General features: G+C 52.3%; 1 protein-coding gene across 1 annotated transcript; it reads left to right on the top strand.

Annotated features, from left to right (window-relative positions):
- Nucleotides 1–585: 585 nt before the first annotated feature.
- On the top strand, nt 586–8874 carry AMZ1 (archaelysin family metallopeptidase 1). The gene is made up of 6 exons (XM_010160405.1): nt 586–889; nt 1496–1663; nt 2530–2658; nt 2989–3152; nt 4533–4709; nt 8305–8874. The coding sequence occupies exons 1-6, from the start codon at nt 586–588 to the stop codon at nt 8872–8874; spliced, it is 1512 nt and encodes a 503-aa protein (XP_010158707.1).
- Nucleotides 8875–10603: the final 1729 nt, after the last annotated feature.

Raw genomic sequence — 10603 nt, 5'->3', positions numbered from 1 at the left:
ATTGTCAACAGGGAACAGCTGCTTTCACTGGTGCCAAGGTAAGTCAGAATTTTAGGCTTATGATAGATAAATAGAGACCAAGATCTACCTCTTCTTTCCTGCCTTTGAAAGCTCCAAGGAGTGTGGTTTAGCCCAAGCTAAAAGGAACACCACCTTTCAACGTCATGTGAGGGCCAGTGCGGACAGTTGCACAACACACAGAGGTATTTCCCATGTTATTGGGACTTCAGGATAGAGCACTAAAAAAAAAAATAAAGCCAAACTATCTGATTTAATCCAGCCATCTGGTAGCAAAAATGGGGCTATGCATTCTGGAGCACCATCTACTGGTATGCTGCCCATAAACCAGGGATGTACACGCAGATGCAGGGCACCCTACAACAGCTACTCTCACGTAAACGCACGGGGCTCCTGGCCAGCACTAAGCACAGCATTTATAAGCTCCCAGTCAAACCTTACATCCGGCATCTTGGGGCAAACCACGCTGAGAGCAAAGCGTGAGGTTTCCGGGTCCCTGGCAGGGTCAGGAGCTGATGGCTGTGTGCCCTCCCGCAGGCAGTGCCACAGCCGGTGGGGCTGTCCACGATGCTGCGGTGCAAACACGCTCAGGAGTTCAGCTTCGGGCCCCGGGCTCTGAAGGACGCGCTGATCTCCACCAACCCAGCCCTGCAGGAACTCTATGCCAAAGCTTTCTCCAGGGCAGAGAAGCTGTTCCTCTCCGAAGCCTACAACCCGCAGAGAACGCTCTTCTGCACCCTGCTCATCCGGACAGCTTTTGACTGGCTCCTCAGCCACCCCGACGCTCCCGAGGACTTTGAGACGTTCTATCACGCCATGCTGAGGAGGAAGCAGAACTTGTGCCGAAAGCACATTTACCTGCAACCTATAGGTAACGTGGGCGTCTTCACGGAGCCACCTGGGAAGATGCGGGAGGGCAGTGGGCGGTGCTGAACCCTACAAACATCTTTTTCTAAGGACTCACCCGCAACATGCAATTGCCATTGCAAAGATAAGTGTAAGACCAAGTGCTCTGACATGCCCCCGAGTCCAGAGACACAAGCCATGATGGCAACCGTCAGTGGACCTGCCCTGTTAATGGCGTGTGTGCCCCTTGCTATGAATATCGTATACATCCATACGTATATGTCTGTATGTAAAACCATGCTGGATAAAACAGCACTTCTGGAGCTCCATCCCTGATGGTTCATTAAAACCAGCCACCCGTTCCCACATCCCTGCACAACTTAACTAGGAGACAACCTTCCTAGCACATCTGCCCTGCTAATGAGCATACTAATGCCTCCAGCCACTTCTCAGAAAGAGCCCCCTCTCCTCCTCCGTATCTGTGTAACCATCTATAGACGTCTGCCACATCCCAGAGTAAGCAATTAACTTCAGAATGGCCCCAGTCACTGTGGCTGGCCCCGCAAAACCCCTTCGGACCATATGGTTTACCCCGGCTTTTAGGAACTGATAACAGAGCTTCTCTTCTTAGACTTGATCGAAGGGCCTGCCGGGCTCTCGCTGCTGGATTCCCTCCAGAGCTGCGTCGAGTCTTTCTTCCTGGGTCTCCGTGTGAAGTGCCTTCCCTCCATCCCCATCTCGTCCATTCACTGCTGCTACCGCCACAGCCGGGACACAGACAGGGTGCAGCTTCACGCCGGTAAGGACCTGCAAGCGGGGAGCCCACAGAGACATCAGCTTGGCATGTGGGCATGAGCCCTCCCCTAGGAAATGCCTGAAACAGCCCCCCATTGCCTGAGCAGGGAGGGGATGAGGAAGGGAGTGAAAAGGGAGAAATCCTGTTCCCATGGAAAACCCAGAACTGCGAGGCTGGAAACAGGAATAAAAACCAAAGTGACTTTCATCATATTTTCCTCTGCTGTTTGTATTTCTCAGTGCTGTTATGTTTAGGTCCAGCTCTGCAAAGTGACGGGATCAGCTCCACGGGAAGGCACTGTAGATTTGGTGTAGCCGGAGCTTTCCCATCTCTTGTCCAGAGCCAAAGTAAATTAGTGGCCTGGGTGGTGCAGGTAGGGAACTCACTGGCCTTTCATGTTAGGAAATTTGGGTTAGAGTGTCACACAGCTCCCCAGGGAAATGGGTTTGTCAGCTGCCAAAGTCACGCTGCTCAAACATCCTGCTGGAACCAGCTGTTTGCAGGTACCACGGGCAGGATGTGCTCAGCACAGACCCAGCGCTGCAGCAACATGGCAGCTCCAGCTCAGGGCTGAAACGCCCGTAGGGAAATTGTTCTACTTCCAGGGGCTTATTTTCATGGATTAGTACTGAATTCACCTACCTCTCTGCCCTTAGCTCAGCTTTGTTTTAACTCTGTGCTTTGGACCCCTTCAGAAGTCAGGTCTGCTCTGAGGGGATGGGCGACGCAGCTGCGGTTCTTCAGCCAGCAGCTCTGCCCATCGGTGGCTTGGGTTACATCTTCCTCCCCCTCAGCAGCAGAAATCCTGGCTCTTGCATGCCTTCTAAGGATGTTTCATTTTAATGAACATCTCTTTTGTATTTGTCCAGATGGAATCCTGAACTTCCTGAAGAACAACAAGCCCATGGATGCCCTGTGTGTCCTTGGACTCACTCTGCTGGACCTTTACCCCTGTGAGACCTGGAGCTTCACGTTCAGCAAATTCCTGCCAGGACAAGGTCGGATTGGTGTCCCATGACCTCCTAGCACAGTATATGGATAAGGCAGCACTGTACCAAAAATCTTCCCTGGGAGACTGGAATAGCCAAATCTCATCCTTAACATTTTATTCACTCCCTAATGAGAGCAACTGGGATTTCTCAATTTAAAATTAGGGGAGTGAGGGCTCCTGATCCAGACAAAGCTAACTGAGACACTACAAACCTGTTCTTATCACACCCCGTGTGCTCACCTGCACTGCGCTAGGAGAGGTTTCTTTTCACGCTGCCTAAGCTGAGAGGCTGTGAGGAGGGAGCTGATGCCTAACTTGTTTGTGCCTCTCTTTACAGAAGTGGGAGTCTGCAGCTTTGCCAGATTTTCTGGGGATTTCCCCCAGGCTGGATGTAGCAGCTTGAACCCGCTCACTCAGAAGGAACGGCTGTGCAAAGTCAGCCAGGAAAGCAGAGACCAGGCGTTGCCATTCAGTGCCCAAGAGATGGTCCAGTGCTGTAAGGTAGGACCAGCAATCTCCTGTACCCCGTATTTCTTGCCACGTAGGGTTAAATACTTCAGGCCTGAGAATAACCCACGTCTCGGCCCAGTGATGCAGGCACAGGGCTCTGCTCCCAGAAGATGCAGGCAATCGCAGCTCAGTCCACGTACTTAAACGCACTCCCAAAGAGCTTGTATTTTAGTGCATCCCACAGACACCTCTCGGCCCCCTTGCCACTGGAGCAAACTACAGCATCAGCTGTATAGTGAGGCTGCAGGACTTGCACAGAGCACACTGAGACAAAACCCTGCCCAGCTCCCTGGCTCGTGTGTGGGTAGGCTGAGGATTTTGCTGGTCAGACAATGCATGGGCAGGGGGATCTGTTAGCTTGTAAAAGTATTTGGAGATTAATCAGAATATCTAGTGGAGCTGCGTATTAACTGGTGGCTGGCTGGGAAGGGGTGAGAGAGTCTTCCCCTGACAGTGGTGTGCAGAAGGGGAGAGGACTGCTCGCCTGACCTGCGTGCGTGGATGGATGAGAAAAATACCTCAGACAAGACTGCACGTACAGTTGTACGGGGATGCCCTTGAATCCCACTCATCTCCATCACACCCTCTTCACCAGTGCTCTCCTTCCTCATCCCAGCCTCTGCCCTCTTCCAGCTCTGCTTGCAGCGGTTCTTCCGAAGCTGCCCCAGACAGCGCAGCTTCACCAACGCCTCTGATGCCATTTCTCTGCCTCCCCTGCTACTCGCTCAGGATTTCCAGATCTTCCAGAACTCAGAAGATCTGAAAATCCTGAGCTTCCTGTAGTAATTTCAAACCATGTGAGGTAGGAATGGGAGGAGGAGCGGAATCCTCCACGCTCAGCCTTTCCACGGTTGCCAGTTCCCAAGGCAGTCACGCCTGGCCAGCCGACTCCAGACTCCTCCTTGCTTTGGCACAACGCTACGAGCATCTGCTTTGGAGGGACCCAGAACCGTTATTGCCAATAGCTTCTTCCAGATTTCTCACATGGATGTGCTGCTCTTTTCAGAGCCCTGTGGGACTGTTTTTCCCCCTTAAAAAAACCAAATGCACCCCACTCTATCCCTGGGGAGGAGAGCGACAGCAGCACTGCCCTGGACTGCTGGACACGCTACCTGCAGGGTCTTCCCACAGCTGCTTCTAACACATCCACCCTTTCTCCTCCACCGTACAGACAGGGATGTTGGGGTACCTGGGAGGAAGGGAGCCACGTTCCCCTTTCATCTTAGAAAAGGGTGGAGGACTGCAAGGGCTGAATGGCGGGTGAGCAGCAGGTCAGACTGTCACCCGTCAGGGAAAGGGGAACAGCAGAGGGAGGGGGAGAGTGGAAACAGGAATGACCATGTGTTCCTATGATTTCTGCTTTCCCAAAAGGTGACCTGTCACGAGATCTGCCACCTGATGGGGCTGGGGACCTGCCGCTGGCTGCAGTGCATCATGCAGGGCGCGCTGAGCCTGGACGAGGCCCTGCTGCGGCCCCTGGAGCCCTGTCCCATCTGCCTGCGGAAGCTGCAGCACCTCGTGGGCTTCAAACTCGTCGAGCGCTACAGGGTGAGAGACAAACCCCCCTCAGCCCTTCCTGCAGCCAAGGGAGCAGCAGCTCACCCCAAACCAGAGCTACGTGTGCTGGAGTGGCCCGTTGAGTGCAGATGCTGCTCTCGGCGTAAGGAAAGCTCACACCTAGGCAAGGGGTGTGTGGTACGGGGGGTCTGAACGAACGCAGCACTTCGCGCAGGCTCTAGGGCTTCTGGCTCTTTGCAAGGGGCAGCACAACAGTCCAACCACATCTGGCTGCTCTGAAAACATCAGGTGGGGAGGGCAGGCAGATTTCAAGCCAGAGCAGCCGAGAGCACAGCGATTCCCACAACTATGCCCCTTCCTATTGCCAGCGTGGTTTTCTGCCTACAGGGCTGCTGGTAACAGGGAGAAAACATTAAGTGCATACTTTGCTGCAGTTCCTCTCTTTAAAGATATGAGAAAGGATCCCAAATTATTACTCCCTAATAGGAGGAGGGTCCTAGACTCTTCTTTTGTCTCTTCTCTCCCCCATAAAACTGCTAATACCACATTTAGACAACATCAGGTATAGTTCTAAGATGCTCTAGGATGGGTTTTCTCCCTCTGTTGTATAAAAAGCAGGATTCAGCAACCAAATGGCTGGCGGAGTAGGAATAATGTCAACATTTTCACACAGTACCCTGTCTTCGCCCTGGTAATAATTCCTGTCTGACACACATCATGTTCAGAGACAGGATTTTCCACGGCTGTCTATTTTAAAGTCTGTGGGTTCTCTCTGTAACAAGACACGCGGAATGAGAATGGGGACGCCTCTAGTTTCATTCAGCTTGGAATCAGACACACGGCGAAGCACGTGGGGGAAAAACCCACACGCTCGTGTGGTTTTGCTGCTTGTCTGCGCGGCTGCAGTGACCTTAGACCCATCCCCCACTCCGTGGCTGTTTGGTCCCTGCTTCTGCCCAAGAAGTACCGAAATTTCCCAGACTACCAGAGGCATCGATTCGGGTTTATTTAAACACCCAGCCTGGCAGCATCCACCTACTGCTTTCTAGAAAGGAACTGCCATCTGCATTAAGCTTTACCTAGACATATTTTTGCCTTTACACCTGCCTTAAATACTGTAACTGGCTCAGCATCTCCTGGCGCCAGTGAACACAAACCTGAGGAGAGGATACACTTGCCAAACATCTGCTTCCTCGACAAGGAAAAGCTCAGCTAGACGTATAGTACAAGCTGGTGTAAGAGAGTTGTGATTATCTCCAGAAGAGGCTTTGCTATAGCACTGGGAGGAAGTGTAAGTGCCAGAGATGTATCAAAGAGTTAAGGAACCTGACAGAAGAGAGCACGAAGTGTTTTGAGACAATATCAGATAGCAAAGGTACTTGCTAAGCACGTTTTGAGAGGTTGTGGGTGGCCAAGTGTAAGTCTGAAGTAACATTTCCCTTTGGAAAACTAGCACAGATCCCCACCTGCCACAGAGCAGCCCCAGATGCTCATAATAAACACAGGAAATGCCAGACACAAGGCTGTTCCTCCCCCGGAGCAGGTAATGCTGCTGGAGTCTGTGACAGGGACAGGGTTATGGGCAGAAGAGCACGTGGGACAGGAAACCAGTCCTTGTGCAGGAGGAAGAGCCCCCCAGTTTATCCGAGTTGCACTCAGACACACACTCCGTTTTTTCCATCACAGCTGCTGACTCCAGCGTGAGTCATCTTGGAAACGAAAAGCAAATCAGTTCTCGTGGTGTTTTCCCGTTTCCACCTGCTGCTTCTGCAGCATCCCAGGCTGTTCTGCACGGAGCATCTATGTGAGTTTGCAGCGGGCACACCGCGGAAGACAGCGGTCCAGAGCTGCTCGCAGGGGTTGGGTTAGTCCATCCCCACCGTGGTGTTAGTTGCTGTATCTGTTGGGGATGATGGTGCTGCCAGGGCACAGGGGTTTGGAAAACTTCCAGTGCCAAACCTGGAACCCCTTGAGGTGTCAGGCAACAGGTTTCATTCTTAGTGACTTACCTGGGGTGGGCATCTGCTTCACATGCTGTGGCCTGCAGGGAAGCTAAAACCATGAGGAGCTCATCTATTTCAGCAGGGGACCATAAAAACAGGGTGCAGCCCTACAAACCCATCCCAAATCTGAATCAAAAAACCACCCACAGGGCAAGAGACAGGAAAGAAGGGTTTTGGCAGCAATCTTAAGTCAATCACTCCCTCCTTTTGCCTTAAGTAATCCAGATACACTGTTTGGCCATCCTCATCTCTGCAGCTTTTTCCCTTTCTGGGAGCTGTGCTAAGCAGCACTTGCGATTCCTTCCCACATTCGCTACTCTTGGGAATTTTAAAACATGATAAAATCACAGGCTGGGTGCAGCTTTTCGATAGCTTTGCTGTCCCTTCCCTACTCCTGCGTCTGGTGCTGTCTTTGCTTTTTAGACCCGGAGGAAGGGGAGGGCTATTGGAGGTGGGATGAGGCAGGAGAAAAGTTGTCCCTTTACATTTTTTTCTTGCCCCAGAGGGAGGGGGCAGGGTGCATTAACTTAGCTGAAAGAGTCCATTTTATTCTCGTATGAAATTCTCCCCCGAGGGTTCATGCACAGACTGAAATGAGAAACAGGGACGATTTCTCCCACCCACTCCATTTGAGCTCTTTATTCTTTCTGTCACCCGCCTGAAGAGAGAGCAGTAGAGGAGGGGAAGGGGAGGGAGCAGCGGGGTGCTGCGGGAGAAGGGAGCTCTGTGCGGCTGGAAATCAACCACCACAGCTCACCCCCAGCTGAGCACGTACGGATGCAGCACGGTGACCGGTGTCTCAGATGAACACTCTGTGTGTAACTGTCACCCCGTGTTTCCCAAAGCAGTCACAGGGCTTGGCAAAGGTAGCACCCAGGAGCTGCGGAAAGTAAAGATGAGGAGAGAGGCCACAAAGGTGTGGAAAAGCCGAAAAACCCATAAAAAACCCCACACATGCCAACAAGGCAGACGAGGAGCTTGCCTTCTATCCAGCGATGACTGGAGTACTGCAGTTCATTCCCCAAAGCATAAGGAATAAATGTGCCAGAAGCAACCGGTTACATGTCCCGTTGTAGCATTTAATAATTAAAAGGGAAATGGACTCAGACATTTTCCTTTCATTAATTCCTTCCTGGAGCCCAGACTTCCCACTTGTGCATTTCAGCTCAAGAGGAAAAGAGCTATTCTTAGGAATAGAAAAAATGCACGTTAACACAGGAGTTAACAACGTGATGAAACAAGGTTCTTCACCACTACCTCAGGAGCTTTTACAGTGACACAGCTTCCTCCAGAGAGGCGCCGGTTTGGCTTGCGCAGAGATCGTATGCACACAGGGAGGAGTGAATCTGTGCCATTTTTCTCCTACCCTCTTTGATAAGGCAGATACAGTTGACATCTGACTGGGGCAGAACTGCCACGGATGCTGACTCCGAGAAAATGAGGCAAGAGAGAGCCCCTGCTTTGTGGGGTGACCACGAGTTGTCTGAACCCATCTCTGGCAGGGGAGCACAGCAGGTGAAGCTGAGCCGCTCGAGATGAGCAGGTTTACCTGGCAAACGCTGGGGAAGGTGTACCTGTTCTCTCATTCCCTAACATGAATCCTTTTCCCCCTCTCACCACAGAAACTCTATGCTTGGACACAGACCGTGCTGTCCACGTGGCCAAGGCAAGAGTCAGCAGACCTGTCCACCTCCGAGGACATCCTTCCGTTCAGCGCAGACTCTGGGATGTGCTGCGAGAACGACTCCGAGGCCGTGACCTCCTTCTCCGAGCCGCTGACACCAGACACGTGCAGCCAGGCCCTCTCCATCGGCCAGGAGCTGGACCAGGACGAGCCTTCCTGCTCGCTGGCAGAGGGGCACAGCCAACCCCAGCTCGCCAGGCCCCCCAAGTCCGCGGATATCGTTAAGGATTATGAACTGTGGCTGGAGATGTGCATTGCTGCCCTGGAGAGAAACGTCTCTGAGGAGGAACTGGCTCAGGTGGACCAGACTGTGGATGCCCTGGCGAAGTGGGAGATGTTTACAGGGCAACTGCCTGCTATGAAGAAGGACCTGCCCTTCGCTAGGGACAGCACCGGGCTACGCAAAGTTCTGGGAGACAAGTTCTCCTCCTTGCGGAGGAAATTGAGTTCCAGAAAACTGTCCAAAGGGGAATCATCCCCTCATCGCTGGCGGTGGGAAGAAAACTAGGCTGGGTCTGCCTCGGGGTGGGCCAGCTTTGCTCAGGTGACTGCCCTGTTTCTGACCTTCCTCACCACAAGCTGCTGCTGTCGGAGAGAAACAGCAGCTCCCCACTGGAATAAAAGGTGTTTCTTTTTCTGAGATTGCTAACATTTTTGATGTGATAGTTCTTCTCTAAGGGTTTTTCCTGCGCTGGTCTCCAAACCCACGTCAAGGTCTATGCAGGCACGAATTTTCATGCCATATTTCATGAAGGGGGGCAGGAAGACATCCATGCTAAACACTAAACACGTTCACGCAGAAACTTGGGCTGTCTGAACAAACTGGTGCAAATCAAACCAGGGCAGCTCTCCCGCACACACAGCTCTCCCCTGCAGAGCGTTCCAGTCGGAAGCACTGCTGGTATTTCTCCCTCTCCATGTGCTCCCATACCAAATGCTCATCTCTGTCCTGGCCGCTGCCCCATCAGCTGGCAGTTGTGCTGAGCAGAGCCAAGGCTGACGGACTCATCCCAAGAGTAGGGGGGGAGAGGTGGAGGAAGATGGGCGCAGAGGCAGTGAGTAGAGCAGAAAGATCCTTGGCAGCTCGTCTGCCATCAAGAGCAGCGTTAGTGTGATGACTGTCTTTTGGCACACACGGAAGGGGATCTCCAGAGCTCCCTCAGTTCAAACAAAGCCAGGCTTGGAGCCGTGAGCCTAACTACTCACATCCTCTCTCGATTGGCACAGGAGAGAAAACCTTTGAAAACATTCACACACTCATTGATTATTAACTTACAAGGGGGAACTACACACACATTCCTCTCTTTCTGCCTTGAGTAGTTAAAGCCCTGGTCCTTTCCCCCTTCTCCTCACCCTAAGTCACCCAGTGAACAGGAACAGTGCTGCGCTGGCACCAGGAGCTGCAGAGCCAGCCTTCCCTGTGCCCGGGCATGCCATTCCCCTCTGCCTATTTATAGCCAGAGCTGGAGAGGCTGATGGGTTTTCAAGCTCTAACAGCAGCACGCTGGGGTAAGGCTGACCCTCTCCATCCCATCCTCTCAGAGCTCAGCACTGATAACGCGCTCCACAGCCACGCTTCCGATTGCTCCCATATGAAAAGAGCAGCAGGTAGGACTGGGTCCAGCTCAGCTGGGAGGGGAGAGAGGATGTTTCCCTCAGAGGAGCTACTAGCTTTGGCTTTCCTGAGTGCTTGCCCTGTGCACTCTGAGGGCCTCAAACTGTGCAGTAACCCTGCCATGCATTTTTGGGGCTGGAAGGGAGAGGATCAGTGGAAGACATCTGAGAAAAGCTGGAGATTTGCTCGTGCAGGTGAGTAGAAAAGATGATCTCGTAATAAACTCAGCTGGATTCCGGAAACACAAGCAACTTCACATCTGCATGATTCATCCAGGGAGAAAAAGGGAGTTCTGGCTTCAGCACTGATGACGGCAATTCCTGGAAACAGTTTTTCCAGGATGCCTGGGCTTGGCGCAGGCGCCGGGCAGCACTGCAGCCGCCCTCTCCTGGCGGCCTCAGGGGTGATGGGCTGCTCATTCCAAGACATTCTTCCCAGCAGCAGAAGTTTTCCAAACAAATCCTGCTTGAATTACAAATCCATGTACTGCCCCATACTCACTCAGTTGTTGCCTTAACAGATTTACTATTTTAAGCAAGAGATTACTTTTTGTTCAGCCTTGTTTGCTTTTACTCGAGCCTGTACTGAATCATTAGGCTGAACTTTAGAAACTTTCCAGAAA

This window comes from Eurypyga helias, unplaced genomic scaffold, assembly GCF_000690775.1.
Source record: "Eurypyga helias isolate BGI_N326 unplaced genomic scaffold, ASM69077v1 scaffold24941, whole genome shotgun sequence".
In the NCBI taxonomy this organism is placed as follows: Eukaryota; Metazoa; Chordata; class Aves; order Eurypygiformes; family Eurypygidae; genus Eurypyga; species Eurypyga helias.
Note: the sequence above shows the minus strand (reverse complement) of the source record. Positions and strands in the feature narration are given on the sequence as shown.

What these genes read in the sequence shown, in the direction of transcription:
- AMZ1 (XM_010160405.1), top strand. Translation starts at nt 586, where the DNA reads ATGCTGCGGTGCAAACACGCTCAGGAGTTCAGCTTCGGGCCCCGGGCT. An exon ending in CAAATTCCTGCCAGGACAAG is followed by an intron (nt 2,659 to 2,988) that starts GTCGGATTGGTG and finishes CTCTCTTTACAG; the next exon opens with AAGTGGGAGTCTGCAGCTTT. An exon ending in AGATGGTCCAGTGCTGTAAG is followed by an intron (nt 3,153 to 4,532) that starts GTAGGACCAGCA and finishes CTTTCCCAAAAG; the next exon opens with GTGACCTGTCACGAGATCTG.